The sequence below is a fragment of the Delphinus delphis genome, chromosome 9, assembly GCF_949987515.2.
Source record: "Delphinus delphis chromosome 9, mDelDel1.2, whole genome shotgun sequence".
NCBI lineage: Eukaryota > Metazoa > Chordata > Mammalia > Artiodactyla > Delphinidae > Delphinus > Delphinus delphis.
The window spans coordinates 19630081-19657900 of NC_082691.1; the positions used below are offsets into that span (position 1 = coordinate 19630081).

The 27820-nt window shown below is 40.7% G+C and overlaps 1 protein-coding gene, 1 non-coding gene and 1 pseudogene across 4 annotated transcripts in view; 1 reads left to right on the forward strand and 2 right to left on the reverse strand.

Annotated features, from left to right (window-relative positions):
• Nucleotides 1-27820, forward strand: part of SRPK2 (SRSF protein kinase 2) — a 224331-nt gene that overhangs the window by 139460 nt on the left and 57051 nt on the right. For all 3 annotated transcript variants that reach the window (XM_060020283.1, XM_060020281.1, XM_060020282.1), the window contains exon 4: nt 13234-13385. In XM_060020283.1, coding sequence (XP_059876266.1) covers nt 13234-13385 — 152 coding nt within the window. The remainder of the gene's footprint in view (nt 1-13233; nt 13386-27820) is intronic.
• Nucleotides 1254-1811, reverse strand: LOC132430606 (V-type proton ATPase subunit e 1 pseudogene; annotated as a pseudogene).
• TRNAD-GUC (transfer RNA aspartic acid (anticodon GUC)) lies at nt 8842-8913 on the reverse strand. The gene has a single exon. It is a non-coding gene; the product is annotated as a tRNA-Asp (tRNA).

Here is a 27820-nt window from a genome sequence, read left to right on the forward strand (position 1 = left end):
AAACAGTCTGTGAGGGTTCTAATATTTGCATATTTTTGCCATCACTTGTTAGTATCTGTCTTTTTGATTATTGCCATCCTAGTACGTGTGGATTCGTGGTTCATTGTGGTTTTGATTTTTGTTTTTCTGATGGCTAAAGATGAACATCTTTTCTAGGAGTTTTAAATAGTTTTAGGTCTTAACATCTGGGTCTTTGATCTACTGTGAGTTAATTTTTGCGTGTAGTGTGAGATAGGAGTCCTGCTTTATTCTTTTGCATGTGGGTGTTCATTTATCTCATCACCTTTTGTTTAAAGACACCGTTCTTTCCTTATTGAATGGTCTTGGCACCTTTGTTGAAAAATCATTTGATGGTAATGTGAGGGTTTATTTCTGGACTCTCAGTGCCACACTCTGTTGATTACTGTACCTTTTAGTAAGTTTCGAAATCAAGAAGCATGAGTCTTCCAGTATTGTTCTTTCTCAATATTGGTTTGGCTATTCTGGGTCATTTCATTTCCATATGAATTTTAGGAATGGCTTATCAATTTCTGCAAAGAAGCCAACTGGTATTTTGATAGGCATTGAATTGAATCTGTAGATCAGTTTGGGGCATACTGTCATCTTAACAGAATTAAGTCTTCAGTCCATTAACGTGGGATGTGTTTCTGTTTATTTAGATCTTCTTTAATTTCTTTCAGTAATCTTTTCTAGCTTTGATAGTATATATTTTGAACTTCTTTTGTTAAATTTATTCCTACGTACAGTTGACCCTTAACACGGGTTTGAACTGCTTGGGTCCACTTATACGTGGATTTTTTTTATTAGTATGTACTACAGTACTACACAGTCCACAGATGGTTGACTCTGTGTATATGGAGGAACCACATACACAGAAGGCCAACTATTAAGTTGTACTTCGATTTTCAGCCATGCCCCAACCCTCTAATTGTTCAGTGTTCAACTGTATCTTATTCTTTCTTTTTCCATGGAAAGCAGAAAAATAATTTATTCTAAAAGATAGCAGAAATAAGAAATTCATCCTGAAAATATACTTTGGTATAATTCTGGTGAGGCAGATTTTTCCCTCTGAACATGTTCTCCTACTGACTGCCCCACTGGAGTCTTATTGCCTTGTAACAGTTCTTAAACATTTCGCTGATTCCCATGTTGAGAGCAGGCAGGAGCCATCTTCAAATCCACAGGTTCCAAGGAGAGAGTAACATTATTTCTCCGAAGAACAGCACTTTCTATCTCAGAAGAGTACATAAACATTTTATGGAGGCAGCATACTTTAGGTTAAATAGGTACATCATTCATCAAAGTGTAATAAGAAAGGTGACCAGAAAAAATACTGCATTGTAGAATAAGGCATTCAAATGTGGTGGGAACATTTAAGGCAGTTGATGGCTAAAACGGTTGAGTTAAGGAAGGTGGTCTGGGTGTGGAGGTGACTTTGCATCCAGAGGAGTTCTCTTTGTGGCCTCAGTGACTGAGCACGGGCGAGCAGGTCTTCTTCCTCAAGGCCAGTGATGCTTGAGGTACCAGATGGTTTCATTTTTCAACTGTGGTCCAAAGAGAGGGTTGAGTTGGGCCAGAATTGCAATCAGCCAAAAGAGATAGTGGCAAACTGAACAGGTCACCAATATGGTGATGATAACTCCCCGGTTGGGACCCTTACAGATGAACCAGGGCACCAGGAAGCTGATGAAGCCACAGAACATGCTCATCATAATGAGAGGCACCGTGAGGCCGGTATATGCCATGGTTGCCACCGGAGCTCTGTGTTTTATTCTTTTTGATGCTATTGTGGATGGAATTTCCTTAATTTCATTTGCCTCATTTTTTATAGAAGAGTTATGTTGTATGCATGTGCCATAATCTATCATCATGTTATTAACAAGTCTCCCATTGATGGACATTTAGACCCCAATATATTGCTATTTACGGACATTGTCACTGTGAGTATCAGGTGAATTCCAGTAAGGAGGTGTGCTGAGCTAAAGGATATTCAAATATTGGAATCATCTGTCAAATTAAAAATGAATATACTCTTCCTGTTTATAATTTTACAGCTAAAATTTCCAATGGTGGGCTGTATAAAAAAATGTTCCAAACTCTTTTCAGTTAATTTTGTTTACTTATTAAAAGTAATGATATGCTAGAGGAGGTTCACGTTGCTAAAATGTTGCCTAGAGCAGCACTGTCCAGTAGAACTTTCTGTGATGATAGAAATGTTCTATTATCTGCACTGTTCAGTACCATAAGTCACCAGCTGTATGTGGTTCTGGCTGCTTGAGCCCTTAAAATGAGGCTAGGGTGACGGAAGAACTGAATCTTAAATTTTACTCTGTTTAATTTGGCTAGTGGCTATTGTGTCATATAATTACAGTTGCTTTTTGATTTAAATCTTGCGGAGGTGTGCAGAAGCCATGTTCAAAGTGGTACATCTTGCGTTATTTCCTGAGTAGCAGGAGGAAGTTGTTCTAGTTAAGTTTCATCAACATACAGGTCTTAGTAAACAATTCTCCCCCCACCCCCCGCCGTTTTTTTTTTGTAGTGGCGGTTTACCCTGTACCCAGCTGGCTTCAGATTGCCTACAAACAGAGCCTTTTAGATAGAAACACACGGGTTCTTAGTTTGCTAGTTTTTGTATGTATATCTCGTCCTAATGTAAAAAGGTAGGCTTATATGAGGTAAAACTTATATATTCTCCAAAATCTGTCTTTGAAATTTATGGATTTATCTTGGTGATTATGCTCTGGGTCACTGCTTGCAGGTCATGAACCAGGAAGGCTAGAATCTGTTGGTGGTTTGACTAACCTTGGTATGTTAGCTCTTAACTAGGCGTTGCTCTTGTCTCTTCAACCCCTCAGTTCTCTTTGGCACTCTCACATGCTTGGAGAGGCATTGTTTACCAGCTGTTTACTCATGACCTCTGTTTCTATTGGCAGCCTAAACCTTTATTTTTTAACTATAGATTCTATATACCAAGCAGTCCACCAAGGATGTCCACAATGCTGGACATCCCACATGCCCCTCAAACTCTGATGAGCTGAAACAGAAGTAAGCTTTCACTGCAAACCACTCCTCCTCCTGCTGCTGTGTTCTCTCTCCAAATTAATGGTAACACTATCTTACTATCAGAAACCTAGGAGACAGACACCCACCTCCAGCAAATGAATTACTGAGTCCTGAGTTCAGGTTTTCATCATTTCCTCCTGCGACACCTCACTAGTTTCCCTGCTTCTGTCTTTTATCGTTTCCACCCATTCTGTATACCAATTTCATATGTTTTTTGCAGAGAGCAACTCTCTGGTCCTAAAATTGTGTTTCAGTGGCTCCTACTTGCCTTAAGGATAGAGCGCGAATCCCTTAGAACTGTGGGTCGTTCCTCTGTCAACTGGCTGCTGCTGAACCTCTTCCCTGTCTCCAGCCACACTGGACTAGTTTAGGCCTTTGTGCCTCTCATCACCCTGTTCCTGGGCCTTGGCCACCCTCCTCCACCCCCTGTGCCTCATTCTGTTCTGTCTCTAAGATCACTCCCAGCATGTAGATGTTTCTGGCTCAGCCCTCTGCCACCTCCTCCTCTATAACAACACTTGGAGCAGTTATGTTCCTATATTCTTGTGTTTACAGGCATTTCTCTAGAGCCCTCTTGCTAGACCATGCATCCCTCAGTGCCGGGCTCCTTTGTACCCCGGTACACGTCATGGTGCATGCTATACGCCAGGGATCCCCAACCCCCGGGCCACGGACCGATATCGGTTGGTGACCTGTTAGGAACCGGGCCGCACAGCAGGAGGTGAGTGGCAGGCGAGTGAAGCCTCATCTGTATTTGCAGCTGCTCCCCGTCACTCGCATTGCCACCTGAGCTCCACCTCTTGTCAGATCAGTGGCAGCATCAGATTCTCATAGGAGCGCAAACCCTACTGTGAACTGTGCGTGCGAGTGATCTAGGCTGCGTGCTCCTTATGAGAATCTAGTGCCTGATGATCTGAGGTGCAGCTGAGGCGATGCTAGCACTGGGGAGCGGCTGCAAACAGAGATTATCATTAGCAGAGGGGTTTGACTGCACAGAGACCCTGATAAATCAGCTGCCTACAGAGTCATATCAAAACCCTATCAGTGAGTGGCAAGTGACAAGCTGCATCTTATGGAGTAGACTGGACCTAAGGCACACACTTCAGGTGTCACTGTCTCCTGTCACCCCCAGGTGGGACCATCTAGTTGCAGGAAAACAAGCTCAGGACTCCCACGGATTCTGCATTATGGTGAGCTGTATAATCATTTCATTATGTAGTACAATGTAACATTAATAAGAAGGAAAGTGCACAATAAACGTAATGTGCTTGAATCGTCCCGAAACCATCCCCCCACCCCATCCCATGGAAAAACTGTCTTCCACGAAGCTGGTCCCTGGTGTCAAAAAGGCTGGGGACCGCTGTTATATGCTATTCTGAGTATTTGTGGAATCAGTGGATACCATTTTTACACGCTTTTGGGCTCTGGATTAAACTTTTCTGTCTACCTTTCTCTTCTTCAGTAGTAATAACGTGTACTGCCAGGCCCCACACTGTTTTATGAAATATTAATAATACAGGTGGATGAGAAGTCTATAGCTCCGTCATACATATGTTGTTAGGTGGTCAAGTAGTCAACTCGTTTGCTGTCTAAGGTGTAGTTTAGTTGGGAAGCAGGTGTGATTTACTTACATCTTCACTAACTATGTTCAGTGTTCTAGAAGACGACACAGTCTTAGTAAGACCATGTAAAGTGTCTGGCTTGGAATTATGATTGTTTCTGTTAGAATTTGGGGAATAAGTTTTTGTTTTCCTTTCTTTTTTTTTTTAACTTGCCTGTGCCCCAAAGAGAATTGGCTGTCACATTCTTATTACCCAGCTTCTTAATTCCTCTGATCATTTCAATTATTTAAAAAACCCCAGATTTGGTTGAGGCCAAAATCTGATAATTTAAAATGAACTACTCTATTACTTATTGAGAACTTGGCAGCTCTATTCATTTTCTATTGCTGCACAAATTACCACACTTAGCAGGTGAAAACAATACCTGTTTATTAGCTCACAGTTCTGTAGGTCAGAAGTTAGGGCTGCACAGGTGGCTGATTTCTCACTGGACTGAAACCAAACTGCTGGCCAAGGCTGCAGTTCTCATTTGGGGATTGGAGTCCTCTTTTAAGATGACTAGTTATTGGCAGAACTCTTCCTTGCACTGAAGTTGTTGTTATCCTTCTAGCTGTTGGCTGGGGACCACTCTCACTCCTAGAGGCCACCCGTAATTCCTTGCTCTGTGGCCCTAATGGGCAGTTCCTGACATGAATGTTTGCTTTTTTGCAGGTTAGCTCAAGCACGCCCCTGACTTTTTCTTTGACCAGTCAGAGAAAAACCCTCACCTGTAAAAAGGCTCATGTGGTTAGGTTAGGCCCACCCAGTGTATCTGCCCTTTTGCCATATAACATAACATAATTACAAGAGTAATATCATATTCACAGGGCTACCCACACTCAGAGGAACAGGGAATTACACAGGGCAAGGGTCATTGGGGCTCAATTTAGAATTCTGCCTACCACAGCAGACACTTCACATTTAGGTTTGATTTATACAAAGTTTAGAAATTCTCTTTTCATTGGAGAGGAATACATGAAATCATTGTGGCTTTTTCCTCCCTAGCTGTGTGACTTTACCCAGTGCTACAGCAGCTAGCCTTTTTAGATAAGCTATTTTGAGAGAAAGTGTATACTGATTGATTCTGTCCTTAAGTAGAAATGCCAGATTGCATGTTTCTCAGGCTGACAATTACCACCAAGAGAGGAAGAGTGAGAAGGAGGGTGGGAGGAAGAGAGTGAGTTTTAGATTTAGGCTGTCGACATACGAGGAAAGAAAAAGAAATTTGACTTTATGTGAATGTCCCTAGAATACTACCTGAAGAAATTGGTTTGGGATTCCTTTTCTTTATGTTTTGGTTAAAGATTAACTGAATTAATTTCTTAAATGGTGTCAGTTGCCATTTAAGCTGATAACAAAGGAAAGTACTTCTTTTTCTGCCAAATGTGAGGTTTACTTCTTTTTCTCTGCTGGAATGGAAAAGAAATAGCAGCTGGAAGGAAATCAGAGAACTCCCATCTGGTTGCCGTGGCAATTTAGAGCAGATGATGTATGCATTTTGCAAGGGTCGTTCAGTTTTTTCTCACTTTACTAATAGAGCAAATGTACATGAAAAATATAATATGAAGTCGATAAGCATGATAAAATAATCTTAGTATTCTAATGTAATATTTAAAGAAAAATATTTTGTTTTTAAGAAGATGTTGGGGGTAGGAGTTTATTATTTTATTTTATTTATTTTTGCTGTGTTGGGTCTTCGTTTCTGTGCGAGGGCTTTCTCTAGTTGTGGCAAGCGGGGGCCACTCTTCATCGCGGTGCGCGGGCCTCTCACTGTCACGGCCTCTCTTGTTGCAGAGCACAGGCTCCAGACGCGCAGGCTCAGTAGTTGTGGTTCACGGGCCTAGTTGCTCCACGGCATGTGGGATCCTCCCAGACCAGGGCTCGAACCCGTGTCCCCTGCATTAGCAGGCAGATTCTCAACCACTGCGCCACCAGGGAAGCCCGAGACTACTTTTAATATGTCACAAGGGCCTGATAGCCCTATTTGGAGTAATGATTAGAATATTTAGTTATGTTTTATGTAGGGCAAAATAAATATAGTTCTTTGTGAAAAATATGAATGACTAGTTGGAATTTTGCTTTCTAAATTTTTTATTCCAGTCACTGAGTTGGTACATTTTCTTATGTATACATACACGTTCTGAAATTACTAGTGCCTTATAGAAACTTCAGATGATTAGATAGACTCTCTACTTTTTACAGAACTACATGTTATTTTTCACTGTGAATGTATTAGGTATTTGTAAAAGAGACCATGCATATAGATTGCTTAAATCTAAATGTAGATATTTATGATTTTTCTTGGAAGCATATACTTTATTAAGGTATAAGGTGGATATTAAAAGGTATTATATAGTCGTATAGGCTTTTGCTTTTTAAAAAACAGCTTTTTGAGGTATAATTCAAATACCATACAACTTAGATTTTTAAAGTATGCAGTTCAGTATTTTTTAAGTATATTCACATGGTTGTATAACCATCACCACATGAGAACGTTTTCATGCCTCCTGAAGAATCCCCCGTATCTATTAACAGTCAATTTCCACTTTTCTCTTCCCCTGCTCCCAACTCCAAGCAACCATTAATACACTCTACAAATTTCCCTATTCTGGACGTTTTGATGTAAAATGGCATCATTCAACGTGTGTTCTTTTCTGACTCGTGTTTTTCATTTAGCGTAATGTTTTCAAGGGTCATCCTTACTGTAACATGTATTATCAGTACTTCATTTGTTTCTATTGCTGAATAATATTACATTGTAAGGATATACCACATTTTACTTACCCATCTATCAGTTGATGCACATTTGGATTGTTGCTGCGTTTTATCTATTCTGAATAGCACTGCTATGAACATTTTTACACAAGATTTTGTGGGGTCAGATGTTTTCATTTCTCTTGGGTATATACCTAGGATTGGAATTGCTGGGTTTCATGGTAACTCTAAATTCAACCTTTTCGGAACTACCAGATATTCCAGAACAGCTGTGCTATATTATACTCCTGCTACAGTAGTATGATGGTTCCAGTGTCTTCATTCTTGACAATACTTGTTGTTGCCTGGTGTTTTTTTTAATATAACCATTCTATTGGACGTGAAGTAGTATCTCATTGTGGTTTTGACTTCCCTCTTCCAATTGACTAATGATGCTGAACATCTTTTCATGTGCTTATTGGTCATTTGTATATCTTCTTTGGAGAAATGTCTGTTCTACTTCTTTTCTTTAATTTTTAAAATTTGTCTCTTTATCGTCGTGTTACAAATTTCTTTTTATATTCTAGATACAAGTTTGTTTAAAGCTGTATGATTTATAAATATATTCTTCCATTCTCTGGGTTGTCTTTACTTTCTTGATGGTGCCCTTTGAAACGCAAACGTTCTCAATTTTGTTCAAGTCCAGTTTTATCTTTTTTTCTTCTATTGCTTATGCTTTTAGTATCATATCTAAGAAACATTGCCAAGCCTAAGGTAATCAAGATTTACTCATATTTTTTCCTGCAAGTTATTAATTTTTTTTTTTTTTTTTTTTTTGTGGCGTGCGGGCCTCTCACTGTTGTGGCCTCTTCCGTTACGGAGCACAGGCTCTGGACGCGCAGGCTCAGCAGCCATGGCTCACGGGCCCAGCCGCTCCACGGCATGTGGGATCCTCCCGGACTGGGGCACGAACCCGTGTCCCCCGCATCAGCAGGCGGATTCTCAACCGCTGTGCCACCAGGGAAGCCCTCCTGCAAGTTATTATTTTTTTAAAAAATATTTTAATTTATTTATTTCGCTGCACCGGGTCTTAGTTGCGTCACGCGGGATCTTTTAGTTGTGGCATGCGGGATCTTTTAGTTGCGACATGCATGTGGAATCTAGTTCCCTGACCAGGGATCGAACCTGGGCCCCTGCCTTGGGAGTGTGAAGTCTTAACCACTGGACCACCAAGGGAAGTCCCAAGTTATTAATTTTGAGTTAATATTTATGTATTTATGTGAGGTAGGGTTACAACATTTTTTTGTATGCAGATAGCCATTTGTCCCAGTTACATTTGTTGAAAGACTATTCTTTCACCATTTAGTAGTGTTGGCATTGTTGTTGAAAATATTTATGAGTTTTCCCCCCCACGGCTTATGTGCTTCTAGTAATTCTTTTTTTTTTTTTTTCTGGCCATGCCGCATGGCTTGCTGGATCTTAGTTCCCTGACCAGGGATTGAACCCAGGCCACAGCAGTGACAGCGCCAAGTCCTAACCACTGGACCACCAGGGAACTCCCTATTAATTCTTATATGTAATAACTTTTTTGGTTTGTCTTTTGAAATAACTTCTTGATGGTTTTCAATAGGATTAGTGAAAGTTGTCTTTTTTTTTTTTAATCGCTTGATGTATTTCATGAGTATACACTTGGTGAGATCACCTCTTGATCTTTTAAACAGTTGAGATTTAACCAGGCTTTGAGGTGCTGTAGAAGCCACCAGAGACCAGTTTGAAGAAGGCAGCCTTTAAAGACAGTGTGGCATCATTCTCTCTTACGTCCGTCTGCCCTAAGACAAATTTACTGTGTTTTTCCTGTGCAGTAGGCAGTAACAAGGCTGGATGGGATGAAAAGGAGTCAGTGATTGGACTGTAACATTTGGTAGTTACAGTGTACTTATCTTACTATGATGAACTGGGTAATTTGAGAGTTGGTGATAATTGGTGTGAAGCAGGTTACTGGGAGAAGCCTCAGAAAAAAATATTCACTGATATGACCAGGAATCTCTGCCAAGACAGTCCTCTGCTATTGTTGAACCTGAGGGTCTAGAGTGATGCCATCTAATAGAAATGTAATGTGAGCCTCATTTGTAATTTAAAGTGTTCTAGTAGCCACATTTAAAAAAAAAAGATGAATTTAATTTTAATAATTTATTATATCCAAAACATTATTTTAACATGTAATAAATATGAAATTATCATATATATATATATATATATGTTGTTGTTTTTCCAGTACGTGGGCCTCTCACTGCTGTGGCCTCTCCCGTTGCGGAGCACAGGCTGCGGACGCGCAGGCTCAGCGGCCATGGCTCACGGGCCCAGCCGCTTCACGGCATGTGGGATCTTCCCGGACCGGGGCACGAACCCGTGTCCCCTGTATCGGCAGGCGGACTACCAATCACTGTGCCACCAGGGAAGCCCCAATATAAAATTATTAATAAAATACTTTACATTTTTTTGTACCAAATCTTGGCAATTCAGTACGTATTTTACACTTAGAACACATCTCAATAAGGACAAGGTACATTTTCAGTGCTCAGCACTCACATGGGGCCAGAGGATAGCAGAGTTCTAGGTGTTTTGATATGATAGCCAGTCAAGATATTACATCAACATTACTCAACTTCCTCTGTATTTCAAGGTACCCTGACTCATCCCTTTATCTTGATAGAACTGGCTTTGCGGGAACTATCTGCCTGCCTGTTCAGCATGGCCCTCCCTGACCCCAGAGGGTCTGAGAATTTTGTTAAGCAAGTGACGTGGCAGCTCACCAAGAGACATACATTATGATAAAGATACCCAAGCCTCTCAAACTAGAGAAAATGGGCATGTGAAAATTAGAATCTCTTCTCCCTTATCATAGATACAGTCTATTCCATTGAGGTAAAGGTATATGTAGCAAATGCCACCGATGAAGTGGTGCTCACATGGGCATCATTTTGCCACCACTCCCCTCCCCTCCCTCCCTCCCCCTCCTCCCCACCCATTTGTCAGTGTCTGGACATAGGTTTCTTTTGGTGATGATTAAAAAATTTTTTATTGGAGTATAGTTGATTTACAATGTTGTGTTAGTTTCAGGTGTACAGCAGAGTGAGTCATTTATACATATACATATATCCAGTGTTGGTTTTTTTAAAGATTCTTGTCCCATGTAGGCCATTACAGAGTATTGAGTAGAGTTCCCTGTGCTATACAGCAGGTCCTTATTAGTTATCTTATTTTATATATAGTAGTATGTATATTGTCAATCCCAGTCTCCCAATTTATCCCCCACCCCGCTCATCCCCTGGTAACCATAAGTTTGTTTTCTACATTTGTGAGTCTACTTCTATTTTGTAAATAAGTTCATTTGTACCCTGTTTTTTTTAGATTCCACATATAAACGATATCATGTATTTGTCTTTCTCTGTCTGACTTACTTCACTTAGTATGAGAATCTCTAGGTCCACCCATGTTGCTGCAAATGGCATTACTTCATTCTTTTTTATGGCTGAGTAATATTCCATTGTATATATGTACCACATCTTCTTTATCCATTCCTCTGTTGATGGACATTTAGGTTGCTTTGTCTCTGGACATGTGATGATCACAACTGACATGTAGTGGCTGGAGGCCAGGCTGACAGCGTTCTCCAGTGTACAAAACAGCACCCACAGCTGTGAGTTTCCTGGCCCAAGTATCAGTGGTGTCGATCGTAGCAGCACCCTGCAGCAGTGGAACAAGATCTTCTAGTCCTTCCCTTTTCATTAGTTGTTACATAGTCTCCACAGGGAATATGTGTTGTTGTTTTTTGGTTTTTTTTTTTTTTTAATTTAGAGAATCTCTTTATTTTTTCATATGAAATTTCTTAGGAAGAAATAGTCAACATTGAAAGTATTTTTGGTTGAGCAAATTTGTCAAATAGATAGATTCCACCCCCAAGAATGGGTCATGTAAATCTTTTCTCTAACCTCTTCCCTTTGGGGAAGCATTGAAACTGGTGCAGTTCCTCTCCTACCTCCCCTTCCTCAGGCCTCTTTTTGCATAAGGTCTCTTGGGATTTCTTTGGAGGTCCTGGCAGTGGTGTTGGTGTTTGGTTGTGATGACTCCCTTTCAGTACTCCATCATGAGGCATGGTTAATTGAGAATGTTATCACCACCATTGTCCTAATGTCTGTTACCTAAGGAGCTGTAACTTTGAGTCTCCATAAATTGTAGCAAGTAGAAATCAGTACAAGTCATTTTCAGATTATAAACATTCTTTAGTTGTCCTGCCAAAGGTAATCATACTTGCCAGGGTTGACCTTTAAGGTTACCTGTGAGATGTGATCCCCACCCCATCCTCATGACTGCTGGTGTTTCTACTGCCTTCCTTCGTTTGCTGTGGCACTTGGAGTTTTTGGTGGCAACCCACATAAATGAGCTGTAACTACCTTAGGCTGAAGGCAGTGTGCTAAAGGCTATTTGGGGGCTCCTAGATTTGGCAAGAATTTAGAGGTTCAGCTTAGAAAGGGGCAAGTCCTTTGACCCTGCCTTTTACTAGCAGCTAGGATGAGTTTGCACCCTGTGATGGCTGACCTTCTCAAGCAAGGTTCCACGGCTCTGTGCCCTAGGCTGTACCACAATGAGGAGAGAGGACTGGAGCCAGCCTTTCATTGTGCAGGGAGTAGCAGTGTTCCAAAACGTGCTTTTAGAAAGGGAGCATCAGTACTGGGCAGGCCAAAAAAATGGCGATTATCTACCACATCAGTGTCTGTGAGGTTCCCCTTGCTCCCCAGACTAGAGGCCCTCTGTTCATGCCACTGAAACTGCCTCTGGGGAACAGTCCATCAGCCGAACCCCCTTGCCCCTACCACTCGGTATCTTTTCCCTCCCCACTTTTTATCTGTAGAGCTGTGGCCAGCTCAGGGAGAGCAGTGGTGGTCCTGTTGTTAGGGCAGCTTGCAGCTCAAGAGAGGTTCTGCATCCAGTTGAGACTGTTGGTTCAAGATTCCCCATTGGGATATGGCTAGAAGGAGCAGTTACATTTTATAAGTGAAAGCTTGATTTTACAGAATTGCATTGTGAATGCTTTACTTCTAAGCAAATGTATTTAATATATCCTGAGTTATTCTAGATATCTGAAAGATTTACATCTGTAACCTCTTAAGTTGTTTATTTGTTTTTAGTATTATAGGTTTTCCTGTCTTTTGTAAAAGAGTGTACTAAACATTTAGCCTTTTTGTAACAATTAGAAATAACCATTGGAAGTCTTGCATTGATGTATGGATTGTATTTGTATTCGACTGCAGTGGATGTTTTCTTTGTTTAATTTCCAGTTTGGGACAGTGTTCTTGTCTTGCTAAGCAAGGTGTACATTACAGTATACATTAGTTGGCTTTTATGAGTTATCCAGGAAACCTAACCACATTCCTGCTGTTTCTATGGGGAAAGGAATTCTGATTTTAAAATGATGGAAAATAAGCCCTTTTTTAAAGTCTAGGGTTGCTTTCCTCTGTCTTTTTCTAATCTCTGGGGGATGTGTTCTAACTACTAAGGCTGTGTATCATGAGAGGATAACTCTTTTTCACTTACAATTCATAATATTATCAAGACTTAAGAAATAATGACGCTTGGAGTGAAAACGGGCCTGCAGAAATATTCCTTGGTTAATAAGGGTAGTCACCCCCCCGCCCCCCACTTGTGTTTTGAAGCAGTACTTGAATTCAGCTAAAGTGGCTGAAGTGACGTTAATCAGCATCTCTTCTTAGTGTGTGACAAGTTTTATTTTTTCCCATATTAAGAAACTCTCAAGTGTATTCATAATGCAGGATTTACTTCTGAGTAAACAGGAATTGTCCTTCCTCTGTTTCAGGCCGGAGCCTCAGCAGAAAGCTCCCTTGGTTCCTCCACCCCCGCCCCCTCCACCACCGCCGCCTCTGGCAGACCCTGCGCCCCCGGAGCCAGAGGAGGAGATCCTGGGGTCAGACGATGAGGAGCAGGAGGACCCCGCAGACTACTGCAAAGGTGACGAGCCCGCGTGCCACGCGCCCGCCGGCAGAGCACGGGGGCTTGGTGATGCCAGCTCCCTGGTCGTTGTTAAGTTAGCCTCTTGCTGTCCGTATCGTTGAAAACTTCTAGATCATTAAGAGTAGAATGCTACCTGAAAATATAAGAGATATCAGGAGGAAAATTTGTAAGGGAAAGAAAATAAATACATGTGTGCGTACATATGCTGAGTACTTTCAAGAGGATTTAAATCTGCTGGTAGGATTAAAAAGGTGGTATAAAGCAGGACTATTAAAGATAAACACAGAGTAAACCATCTGCGAAGAGAAGAGCACAGAAAGTAGAGGGTACGAAGGCCCTACGGGAGGAGCCAGTTAAACTGCTGTTCTCTGCATTGGATTTGAGCTTCTGGGCTGCTAAGACTAATAAGGAACTGTTCCTTTCTCTGCGCAGCACTGAGTTACATAGTATTCATTGTGTGTGGAATGAAAGTCGGTCCATTTGTTTCCTGGCGTTGTACTCAATGAGAAAGACAGTTTGTGGGTTCTGCCATTGTGACGTAGTGGATTATGTTTTCAGCTATGATTTCACGGATACATACAAGTTATTCAAGTGGAGTATTCTTGTATTGATGTTTCGTGAAGCCCAAGAGCATATAGCTAAACTCCTAGAAGGCAAGCATGTTGTGTGATGAGTATTGAAAACAGTTTAATCCAGACCCCATACTCTGTGTAGACTGGATCCCAGGAATCAAGGCTAAAGGAAAGGCAGTGCATTTGCTGCCTCTTCTTACTCACTTGGACTTTAATTCCCTCTAATGGAAAATTATCACAATCTGAATTCTTAGCTTCTGAACAGTTGATGAGACATTTATCTGCTACAAATTAAGGAAAAGATTCTATACGGCTTAAGAATAGATGGCAGGAGATGCGCACATGTTCAGGCCATAAAGCATTAATGACTCTTCGGCTCTATTATATCTTAGTGTCAGTTTATCTAGTGATTGCAGGCCCTTTGTGTGTTGGTTAACGTTAGATACGAGAAAGCAAAAGTTAATATTCTGCTCTGAAAAGTTTAAGAAGGAATCTTCCGCTCTAACGTGATTTTTCCATAGGTGTAGATTTCTACACATAGAATCATGTTTTCCTTAGAAAATGGAATGTTGATCCTTAGCATTTGTACGAGTAGTGATTATGACCCCAAAGGTAAAGATCTATGCCTTTTAATATGGAAAAGAAGATGTTTTCCATCCTCCCTCTTAATCTGCATTTCTTCGTTTGAAAATGAAGTTATTTGAAGAGGAAATGCGGACAACTGTCTTGATTTTGCTGCTTAGGCCAAAACATTAGGTTGGTGTGAAGGAACTGTTCTCTTCAGGTCATGGGTTCCCCACTGCTGGAATGAGAATATTTGCCTCACAGGTGGCTCTTTTGTGGTATAGACCATAACAGGTGTTTAAGATAACTGACAAATGCTTTCAAGGGGCCCATGGAGTTGATTGGGAATGTCCGGGAAAATAACTGCCCCCACCCCCCAATAGAATAGATAACTTTCTATCTATTCTGGAAACGGTTGAATTTAAGTTACCAACACGATGCTTTATCATCCCTGAGTACTTTAGTATGTTTTGCCTACAATCAAGTACATTCTCCTTTGTTAACCACAATACAACTATCAGGATCAGGAAGTTAATGTTGATATACTTCTACCATTCAGTCCTTGGACTCCATTCAGGTTTTGTCAGTTGCCCAGTATTGTTACTTTTGTGAAACCGATCCATTGAAGAATCACATTGCATTTTGTTTTCTTCTTCCCTTAGTCTGGAACAGTTCCTTAGTCTTTTCTGGGCTTTTATGGCTTTGACATTTTTGAAGATGTAGGCCAATTGTTCTGTATAATGTTTTCTCATTTTGGAATACCAAAAAAGTGTTGTTCTGTGAGAAGTGTTCTTCTCATTGAATCCTATCAGATACTACATGGTTTTGATTTATACCAATACAGTTGATGTCAATCACTTGTTCAGGTTGGTGTCTGCCAGATAGCTCTACTGTAAAGTTACTCTTTACCTCCTGGTAATTAATAAACATTTTGTTGAGAGTTACTTTGAACCTTTGTAAATATTCTTTTTTCAAGAAGTTTACTTCCTTCTTCCTCTTCTTTCTTTCTCTCCCTGTATTCTACCTATCCCTCCCTCCCATCCATCTGTCTGTGTATCTCAGATGTACTCATTCATAGATTTCCTTTTTACTCAGTGGGTTATAATCATTTACTCTCCTTATAAGTTTTAATGCTTAGATTTTCCCAAACTGGCCATTAGGAGCCCCTTCAGGTTGATTCTCTGTCCTTTTGAAAAGTTCATATCATTCTTTTTTGTTCTACACATTATTTTTTCACTTAGTATATATTAGAAGTCACTCTGCATCAGTACGTATAAAGCTGTGTCATTTGTTTTATTTATTATTTTTTTAGTTTAGCATAAATGTAAACCTTTATTTTTTAATTTAATTAAATTTTTTTTTTACAATTTTAAAGGTTACTCTCCATTTACAGTTATTACAAAATATTGGCTCTATCCCCCATGTTATGTACAGTATATCCTCGAGCCTGTCTTACACCCAGTAGTTTATACCTCCCACTCCTCCACCCCTGTATTGCCCTTACCCCCCTCCCCACTGGTTGTAACCATTAGTTTGTTCTCTGTATCTGTGAGTCTGCTTCTTTTTTGTTTTATTCACTAGTTTGTTTAGTTTGTGGTATTTTTTAGATTCCTCATATAAGTGATATCATACAGTATTTCTCTTTCTCTGACTTATTTCACTTAGCACAGTGCCCTACAAGTCCATCCATGTTGTTGCAAATGGCAAAATTTCATTCTTTTTAATGGCTGGCTAGTATTCCACTGTGTGTGTGTCTGTGCGTGTGTGTCTGTGTGTGTGTGTGTTTATACCTTGTCTTCTTTATCCATTCTTCTGTTGATGGGAAAAGTCCCTATCATTCTTTAAATCCTTTCTTACTTTCAAATAAGATGTTCCTCATATACACTATTGATACTATGTATAAAATAGATTACTAACGAGAACGTACTATATAGCAGCGGTCCCCAACCTTTTGGCACCAGGGACCAGTTTCATTGAAGATAATTTTTCCGCGGACCGGGGGTGGGGTGGAGGGATGGTTCGGCAGTAATGCGAGCGATGGTCAGCGGCAGGTGAAGCTTAGCTCGCCCGCCCACCACTCACCTCCTGCTGTGTGGCCCGGTTCCTAACAGGCTGTGGTCCGGTACCAGTCAGAGGCTTAGGGGTTGGGGACCCCTGCTGTATAGCACAGGGAACTCTACTTAATGCACTGTGGTGACCTAAATGGAAAGGAAATCAAAAAAGAGGAGATACATGTATAGCTGATTCATTTTGCTGTATAGTAGAAACTAACACAACATTGCATAGCAACTATACTCCAATAAAAATTAATCAAAAAAGAAAAAAAAAGAAAGACGTTCCTGGTTCATCTTGTATTATCTGTACGCCAGCTCTGGAATCAGCTCTCTCCACAAGGACCCCTGGTTTCTTTTAATTAGGAACAGTATTTAGAAAACAAGATCTGGGCATTAGATGAGATCATTACTATTGAGGTGTCACTGCTTCTAGGTCTCTTAGCACAGAGCTAAGTACATACTTCCTTTATGTATATATTTCTAAATATTTATTTCTGTTTTTATTTATACATATATTACAATCCATGAGTTTAATATATCTCATTTCCATTGTAATGCTGGAGGATTCAGCTCAGTTTTATCCTTACCATGTCTATAGTTTCTTTCTTTGGCAGTAAGAGACTAGGCTGTCATTATCCTCATTTTGTTTACTGACTAGATTAATTTCCTTGTATGTCACTGCCGTTTTGGACATGTCTCCCCTCTCCTCAACACCTAGCCTGTCCTTAGACGTCCTTTGTCGCTTGGCACTACCTAAGGGCTGTGGAGTGAGAGCTCAGGAAGAGGGAAGAGGAGGGATGCCTTTCACAGTCTAAGGGTATGTTTTGCTTAGTCTGTGGAGGTGGCTTGTCTCTCTTCTGTCACTTCACATCTCTTCTTGTTTCCTCTGACTTCATTCTTGGAGAACCTCTGTGCCACCAGACAGTTCTTAATAGTCCTGAAATAAAATAAAACATTAACAGACACAAAATATACCACATCTTTTCTCTCTCTTTACAAAAGACATTTTCGTTCATCATAGGAGTTATAGGTATTTTGGGGGTCGGAGTGTGGAAGGTCACCTGGAATCCCATCACCTACCTTTAGCTGCAGTAAGCATTTGGGTTCCTGCAATTCTGAATCATTCATGACGAACCAAATTGTATCTTAACTTTTTACCTTCTTTTTACCTCTTTACCTTTTCAAGTCTTTCCTTATTCAAAGCTTGTGAAACTTAATGCCTTTTTAACAAAAAGGCCACTATTTAAAGTTCTGATATTGCTAATGCATTATTCTTTGCTCCTTTCTATTGTACCTGGCAGTCTCTGTGGCCTGGGAGTCTTCTTTTCCTTTCTTCATAGCTAGCATGTTCCTACCCACGAGTCCAGAGGGGGAGTATAGACTTTGGAGTCTGAAAGAGCTGGGTTCAAAATCTGACCCTGTTGCTTTCCATTTCTGTATCCTCGGACAAGTTACCTTTGCTGTAGGCTTTATTAGTTTCTTCATCTATAATATCATCTCTCCATATAATAGAATATGTAACAGCACCTATCACTGATGATTTTTTGAGGAATAAAATGAGATAAATATGTGAAGTAGGGCATACTACCTGATACATAGAAGATTCTTAAGAAATACGAATTTTATTTTCCTTAGTTCTGTTTTTGTTCCATCATTCTCTTCTCGGGTGTGTCCCCGTCTGTACTTTTGTGCTGACCCCCTTAGCGGTCTTAGCTGCCTCGCTTGTGGTGTGCTTGTTTCTCTGGCCTCTGCAGACAGAGTGGTCAGCACTGCTTCTCTCTCTCCTTGTTTTTCTATGTTACCTCTGGTCAGTTGTCTGGGACAGGAACTGTAGCAGCAGGCTGTGTGGTTTATTCCGACTTTTTCTTCCAAGCCCAGAGTATAACAAGGTTCAGGCACAGGGTCAGCCTGTAAACAAACAGTTCTAGGAGGCCCTTGTGTAATATTGTACTTGCTTGCTTTTTTAAGCTGAAAGCCTCTTCATCAGGGCAAAACCTCCTCCTCTGGGGAGATTTTAGTCTAATGTGGGTTTTCAGAGTGTGACCTGTACCACCTGCATCAGAACGTTTCTAGGCTAGACTCTAAGTCTTGAATTTGAATCCTTGGGAGTAGAACCCGGACTCCCAAGTATTTAACAGGTTCATCCAGTGATTTTTCTGCACATTGAAAGTAAGGATGGCTCACCTGAGGCATGTACCATTCCTCTAAAACTCCAAATTTGTGACTAAGAGAAGTGACCCTTCCCGTCACTTCACACTGTGTGACTGATTTGCTGTGTAAGGGGAATTACTGCTTTGAACTACCTGTGTTCTAAAATTTCCCCAGAACTCTCAGCACGTATTTACTCCAAGGACGAGTAAATGGTGGAAGTAGGAACATCGCTTTCATGTATCATGCTTGCCTGCACTGACTGACTCCTCAGAGATCCTGTTTTGTGGCTCTGCTAAATCATTTTTAGATAAGTTGGCACCTTGTATACAGTTTATCACTTGCATCGTTTCTGGAGACATCGATTTCAACATAGTTGTGCTCTGACTTGGTAGTGAAGCGTGTCATTTCCTTATGCCTTCTTTGAATCCCTATCACATCTTATTTAGGCCTCTTCCTTTATCACCCACAGTAGTCTCCACTCCCCACCCCCGTAGCACTCATTATGATGTGTGATTATATATTTATTTTTGTGTTTGTTTCTGAGCTCCTTCTCCTCAGTCTGAAAGATTTCTTGTGGTCAAGGGCTGTATGTTTTGTTAATCCCACTGCATTGGAACCATCTACTGTGCAGTAAGTATTTCTGTTTGGGTGAAGAAATTGTCCCTGGTGTTAAGCTTCAACTAAGGGCAGGACAGCACTGTTGTTACCTGCGTATCTGAAAAGGCGTGTCAGGGTGAGGAGGTTGACAGGCCATGAAGGACACACAAATCAGAGTACAGACGCTTCATTTCTGCTTTAAATTTTCTTAAAATCATCCACAGTGCCCCTGAGCTCTTCTGTGGGAATTTGGGAATATCTCCTTCAAAACATAGGATAAACAATATGAATACTTGCACACTAGAAAAATGTCAGGTGGCTTCCTTATACCCAAATTGCCTTTACCCATGTGTGTTCACTTTCCATTTGTGAAAAATTTACACAGGTTGAATTTCACTACATCTCAGAATTTAATGTTGGTGGTTATAATTTCTTATTGGTCTTGTTTCTCTCCCCAGAATCTATGACTTAACGACTATTTTATAACTTCAGGTTTTTTGTTTTTTGTTTTTTTAAGAAAAAAAAGCAATATACATTACACGAAGTTGCCTTAGAAATGGTGTCATGTAGCTCAAGTATTTTATGACAGTGTAGCCTTTTTAATTTTTTTTTTTTACAGTAGGTCCCTGTTGGTTGTCTGTTTTATTTATTTATTATATATATATTTTTTTTATGTGGACCATTTTTAAAGTCTTTATTGAATTTGTTACAGTATTGCTTCTGCTTTATGTTTTGGTTTTTTGGCCCCGAGGCATGTGGGATCTTAGTTCCCTGACCAGCGATTGAACCTGCATCCCCTGCATTGGAAGGCGAAGTGTTAACCACTGGACTGCCCGGGAAGTTCTTGGTTGTCTATTTTAAATATAGCAGTGTGTACGTGACAATCCCAAACTCCCAATCTATCCCCACCGCCCCCCTTCTCCCCTGGTAACCATAAATTCATTTTCTAAGTCTGTGGGTCTGTTTCTGTTTTGAAAATAAGTTCATTTGCATCTTTTTTTTTTTTAGATTCCACATATAAGCGACATCATTTATTTGTCTTTCTCCGTCTGACTTACATCACTTAGTATGATAATCTCCAGGTCCATCCAGAAATGTAGTCTTTAGTTTCTGTTCTTTTTTTTTTTTGCGGTACGCGGGCCTCTCACTGTTGTGGCCTCTCCCGTTGCGGAGCACAGGCTCTGGACGCGCAGGCCCAGCGGCCATGGCTCATGGGCCCAGCCGCTCCGCGGCATGTGGGATCTTCCCAAACCGGGGCACGAACCCGTGTCCCCTGCATCGGCAGGCGGACTCTCAACCACCGCACCACCAGGGAAGCCCTGTTCTTCTTGAGATAAGTAAAAGATAATCTTTATTCATTCACAGTTCTTTTCCTTAAAACCACTAATGCTGCATGAATACTTAATTCACCACGGTTGTATGCGTTTTTAAAAATTAGTAGGCTTAAATTGGCTTACTTGAAGCCTTGAGAAGAGACTCTGCTTATCTATATGAAGAAGGTAATATGCCCTTGGATTTATTACGAGGCTTCATTGCATTCCTTTCGTGGAGACTGAGGCTATTCCAACACCTGTCAGGCTCCTTGCTGTGAATCACTACTGACATGGGTATTTATTGATTACTAAGCTTTAGTTAGCCTGACAATTGAATTCTGTGAGGTTTTCCTATATGTAAAGTGTTGTATTTTACTACAGGGTTTGTAAAGATAAATGAGAAACAGTCTGTATTTTCTAGGCGTTCATGGCCTCGCAGACTCTGCCAGTAGAATATAAGCTCCTTCACAGCAGAGCCTTGCCTGTCTTGTTGCTTCCTGCTTCTCACTAGAACCAAGATGGAACAACCTGTGGCCTGTTGACTATGGGATGAATGAATGAATGGACTAGATTAAGAAGCTACTTAAGTGCCTTTCTTCACCTTTTTTGTGTGGTTGACTAATTATAAGAGGAGAAAAAGGGAAATTTGTGAGGATGCGAAAGGAATGAAGTTGTATTTGGTTAGAGGTAAAAGAAAAGACTTTATAGAAAATGTAAAGGGGGCCTTGCCAGGTAAGAAGAATTGGACTTTGTTGATGGGGGTGGGCGTTTCTCTGGCCAAATCCTGGAGCCTGGGAGAGGTGTCTCTGAGAAGCTTTTGTTTTCCTGCCAAATGGGCAACATACAGATTAGGTTGAAGAGTAATGTGGGAGCATCATGTAGAGGATAAATATGAGGATGAGAAATTTATACATGAAGTAAATTAAAACATCATCTAGAAAGACATTTTTTAAAAACCCGAAGGAAGGCAGAATGGAAAAAGAACCCTTGGGAGTCCCCAGGCTAGTGGGTACGATTTGGCGCTTTCACTGCCCAGGGTGCAGGTTCAATCCCTGGTCAGGGAACTGAGATCCCACAAGCCGTGTGGCCAAAAAAAAGGGCAAAAGAACCTTTCTGGTATGATCAGCTCTCTTTTTAAAAATGTATTTAGGGTGAAAGAGCTGTACCAGAATGTCAGCAGAAAGGTGTGAAGTTGGTGTGGAGGTTTCTTCTTTTCTATATACTTGTATGTCTAGTTGTTGTTGGAAAGACACTTCTTTCCCTATGGAATTGCCTGGTGCCTTTGTAAATAACTTCACCGTATGTATTAGGGTCTATTTATGGACTCTTTTCTGTTCCATTCCACTTTTGGTCTGTCTGTGCGCTTATTCCACTCCGCCTTGATTTGTGTAGCTTTATGTAGTAAGTCTTGAACTGGGTAGTGGATGCCCTCTGACTTTGTGCTTCTCTTCCAGAATGGGTTTTGACTTGTCTAGTTCCTTTGTATTTATGTATAATGTCAGCCTCAGCTTATAAATACAAATATTTTAGACATGTCTTTAGTAGTATTGATCTTCTAATCCATCGTAGAGGAGCAAAATTTGCCATCCCTGAAGTCTCTTTGGCATGTGGATTATTTCCAGCTGAAAAGGCCCAAAAGACTCAGGAAGAAACTTTTGACTTTCCCCCAAATGCCTAAAAGAACTTAGATAGATTGCATGTTCCCTGACAGGAATAGAGCTGTCATCGGAGGTGTCTGCAAAGAATGTGGGCCAGGTGTGATGGGGGAGTCCACTCTGTGTTTGTGTCACAGCCATTTACCAAGTATTTGCTTTTCCATCTCCATGTGAATGGCCTTCGTTCCCTTTGAAGTCCCAAATCACTACCCCCAACATCCTGAAGATGGTATTTAAGATGAGGGCTTTGGTTGTTTTTGGAGAGTTACTCAGTTTTCCTGGGCCTCTCCCGTGTATACAGGTCATTAAACTGTTGTTTGATTTTCTCCTTCTAATCTGTCAACTTAATTCTTAGACCAGCTAGAACAACCTAGAAAGGTAGAGGAAATTTCTTCCTCCCAGACACCACTAACATCTCTGTGTCCATTTATTACCAAATTGATCAACTGGACTCACGCCAGGGTTCTAGCCCAGACCGAGACCCCTGGTCTCGCCCAGAGAGGTTCTTTTTCCATCAGATTCATGCAGCCGTAATGAAACCCTTGCTGAGACTGGAACAGCACACACTTTATTCAGTGGCCAAAGAAAGGAGAAGCAGGAACTTAGTTCACAAATTAACTTCTCAAGCCAATCCGGGTGGAGACACCAAATCTATAGGCAGGTCGAGGTAAAATGGAGGGATTTGGATAGAGGGAGAGGAATATTCATGAGTTATCAGAGAACTGAGATCCAGATTCAGGATTGTAGTTTGAACCTGGAACTGATGCAGCTCTCCTCTTTAGTCCTTGTTTGGGCTTTTCTGGTTGTTGTCATGGCAGTCATAACTGTCAGGGCACTGAGGGGTGTGTCATTTAGCATGCTAATGTATTGCAGTGAGTGGATAATGAGGCTTATGGTCTGCTGGAAGTCAGATCTTCCGCCATCTTGGGCCTTGTTGGTTCTAACCAGTTCTTTTTTTTTTTCTGTTTGCAGCGTCCCCCTGAAACTTAGGGTAATTGGTTTCTAGAAAAAGATTTCTAAAAAGAAAAAAAAAAGTAATTGGTTTCTATTTGAGGGAGGGGCTTGGGGTATGATTCTGGGACCACAGCCTTGGTAACACATTTATTTAGGTCTTTAATTTCTCTCAGCAATGTTTTATGTTTTTTTAGTGTGGAGGTCTTGCACATATTTAAATTTTTTCCTCTCTTTTGTTTTTGTTTTTTGATGATATGTAGAAATATAATTAATTCATTGACCATGTGTCCTGTAACTATGCTAAATTTGTTTGCTAATTTTATTTGTGTGTGTGTGTTCTGTGTAGAGTTTTTGGATTTTCTGCACAAGCATTTATCATTTCACTGCAAATAGTTTTCTTTTCCTTAGCATTCTTTATGTTTCTTTCTTGCTTCATTGCTCCATCCATGCACAAGATTGAATAAAAGTGGTAGGAGAGGACATCCGTGTCTTGTTTCTGATCTTACAGCAAATGTGTAGATTTTCAAAAAGATCTGTTTCTTAGGTTGTGATAGATCCCGTAGACTTAAAAGTAAAATGAAAAGCATAAGCCTTACAAAAAGAAAAAAAGTAGAAGTCTTCACGGCCTTGGAGTAGGGGAAGATTTTGTAGAGAGAATACAAAAGGTATTAAGGTTAAAAAAATTAAAAATTGGATTTCATCCAAATAAAAAGTCCTTTGCTGATTAAGAAACATTTTGAAAAATGAAATGACCAGCTTCAGAGTAGGAGAAAATAATTGCAATATATATAGTTGACAAAGACCATGAATCGGAGACTACATCAGGAAACTGAGATTTTGGAGAAATGTTCTTTGTATTAATTAGGGCATATACATTTGTCAAATATTAGGGAATTGTATATCTAGACTGCAGGATTGGATTGCTCTCTCTTTTTTTTTAACTTTGTCTTTTATTTGTTTTCTGCATTGAGCATATATTTCTTTGTAGATAGAAAAAAATGTTTAAAGAAGAACTTAGCAGTGAGGAACCATTTGAGGTTTTAAACAGGGAAGTGCTGTTCTTAAGGAAGAATAATTTGAAATCTTAAATGACTGGAGTTGGAGAGAGAGAATTTGTATATAAGGAGAAGACAAAAGCAAACAACATCACAGAGATAGCATCTTTATCATTTGATAAACTATGGCACATAGAGGACAACAATGAGAAAAATTCCAAGTCTTCAATTCTGGAGTGAGTGGAAGAAGAATAGTACTTCCTGGGCATCATGGGGGGGGGGGGGGAAGGACTCTGAATTTTGAAACTGCTTGTCTTTTCTTCTTAGTTTCAGATATCATTTGGCTGTTCCCAAGCCCAGAGCCAAATGTGCAGTCCATCTCTTAACAGCTGAACAGGGATTTACAGCATGCATTCTGTGTCCTAACTTCACTGCAGCATTATTCTATTTTATTTTTTCTGGGCTATTTTTTCTTCACCCTAGTTTCCTTCTAATTTTATATCTTGTATTGTGGTTTTATAAACTGCCTCAATTCTTTATTGAAAAGAAGTGGATTTGGTACTATTAACAGGAACAGTGGAATCACAGTTGGTCTGGGGAGATATGGATGAGTTTGACTTTATTCATTTGAATTTAACGAAACTGGTGGAGAAATCAAGAAGGCAGCTGGAGATACGAACCTGGGGCTCAGAAGAGAGGGCAAGCAGACGGTGTAGTAAAGAATTTAACATTGCTGAAAGAGAAGTCTGGTTTTTGCCCTAAACTCCTAGGTGATAGTCTCTAAGCCCCTGGAATGTCTGCCTGGTTAGTGTCTTCTTTACCTGGGCCTTGGGCCACACAAAGTAATATTATAGTGATTGGTGCTGGGTGGGGGCTTTTGGCACTTGTGGGCCCTGAGGTTTGCCATGTTGCCAGTCCACCATGTCTACATAACGGAGCCCTAATAAACACTCTGGGCCCCAAGGCTTGGGTGAACTGCTCTGGTTGGCAGTACTATGTGTGCATTGTCATGTGTCATTAACTGGAGGAATCGACAGTGACCTTTGGGAGAGGGACACCTGGAAGCTCTGAATTTGGGGCCCTCCTTGATTCTGCCCCAGGCAGACTGACATTAAGTGATAGCCCTTATGCTATAATAAACTGTAACCATGAGTTTAACTGCCTTCAGTGTCTTCCGTGAGTTCTTGTCACATATTAATTCCTGGAACTGAGCACGGTGTTCGGACGCTCCAAACCTGCAGCTGGTGTCAATAGTGAGGGTGGCCTTTGGGACCCCTAGACCCTACAGTTCTGTCAGAAATGAGCGAGGTCTTGTGGACTGTTCCAGACCTTACACAAGTATATAGATTTGCTAGGAAAACAAATTGTATAAGGAGTGTTAAGTGAATAAAAAAGATGCAGGGAGATGGTTCAGTGAGAATCCTTTGAGAAATTCCATGGGGCACAAGAGGAGAAAGAACAAGTGGAAGAACAGAGCAGGCAGGCAGGCAGGAGAGCAACCAAAGGGGTGTGTTCACCTTGACGGCGCAGATGGTGGAGCTGCGAAGGTACAGTTCTGTTACTCTCAATGAAAAATTCTTCGGCACATTCCGTTGTGTAAACTGAAGTTTTCATTTTTTGAGTGTAGATGGAGTCCTGCTTGCGCTCATTCTAAATGTCAGTGGTTCTTGTCCCCACCTGTCAGCCCCCTGCATAGTCTGCCCCTTTGGATCTGGAGATCCCAGAAGAGGCGCCGCAGGATCTGGGCCAGAGTCACCATGTGATGTTTGTCGTGATCTTTCCCACGCCTTGTGCATGCGCCGTGAGGTGCTCTCGTCCGTACCATGGGGGCTCTCCCCACTGTACTCAGAACCAGAGCAGGATTGTGTGGCATAGGTAGTGAGAGGGCCCAGCCCAGATGCCCCCATACCTGTGCCCCTGCACCCTGCCCTTTGTGGGTCCTCCAGCTGTCCCACGGCCCTTCTCTCCGCTGGGCTGCACTGCTGGTCCGCACCGCTGGTCCCTGGAGTCTGGTTTCAGGAAGAGTGCACAGTCAACATGACGGCTTTGCTTCTCGTCTTTCTCTGTCCCGTCGTCCCTCACCCCCTTGTGGGCTCACTGGAGCATAAAATCCCTTCCTTTTCCTAGCTCCAAACAGAAACATTCTTGCACTTTGCCTCCTTGGGGCTGTTCACTAATTCCCTGGGCAGGCCCAGGCATGTTTGATCCTTATTTGACATCTAAGGTACAATTCTAAATATTACGGACAGAACCTGGTAATGGGGCAAGTTTTGGAGTAATTTATTTGGTCTCTTTCTTAAAATTTATTTTTACTGAGATATAATTGATGTATTTAAGTTTTAAGGTGTACATTGTGTAGGTCAAGGTTTTTATTTGATATGTTACATATTGCAAGATGACTGCCACCCATACACATCTGTCGTATCACATAATTATTATTTCTTTTTTGTCGTGGGAACAGTTAAGATCTTGTCTCTTAGCAGCATTGACGTTTATAATACATCATTGTTGTCTATATTTTCTCCTTAGTTTCCCATCTGAGGCTAGTATAAAAAAGGAGTGTATTCTTAGGTACCTTATCCAGGTTTTTCATGATCATTTTTCTATCTCTGATTTTTCTATCTCTCTGTATTGGATCTTGTTTCAACCTGGAATTTAAAAGATTATAATGAAATAAAGAAGTTTCAGATTTTGTTGGAGTTTTTTGGTCTATTTTATATTGACTAGGAAGGAGTAATTGAAAATTTGCTATTTTTTCCCACATACAATTTTTTTTATTGATTACATAAGGTACACCCCTCTAAAGGGTACACTTTAGTGGTTTTTAATATATTCACAGAACTGTGCAACTACTACCACTAATTCCAGAACACTTTTATCACACCAAAAAGAGACACGGTTCAGGAGCAGTCAGTCCCCATTCCTCCCTCGTCCCAGAGTCCATGGCAGCTACTCATCTACTTCCTGTCTCTGTGGATTTTCTTATTCTGGACATTTCATATAAACAGAATCATATAGCCTGTGGCCTTCTTGTGGCCGGCCTTTTTTTTTTTTTTTTTTTTTTTTAAAGCATGTGTTCAAGTTTTATTCATGTTGTAGCATATATTAGTACTTTATACCTTTTTATTCTGAATAATATGTTCTGTAGTCTGGGTATATCACATTTCGTTTATCTGTTCATCATTTGATGTGCATTTGGGTTGTTTCACTTTGGAGCTATTTTGAATATGCTACTTTGAACATTTGTATATATGAGTTTTTGAGTGGACATATGTTTTCCATTTCTCTCAGATATATACCTAGGAGTAGAATTGTTCAGTAATATTATAACTCCATGTTTAACTTCTTGAGGAACTGCCAGATTGTTTTTCCAAAGCAGCTACATCACTGTGTATTCCTGCCAGCATGTTGTACGAGGGTTACAGTTTCCCCGCATCCTCACCAGCATTTGTTACTCTTTTTTATTTTGTCCATCCTAGTGGGTTTTAGGTGGTCTCTCACTGTCATTTTGATGTTGATTTACCAAATGACTGTTGATGTTGAGCATCTTTTCATGTCCCTATTGGCCATTTATATA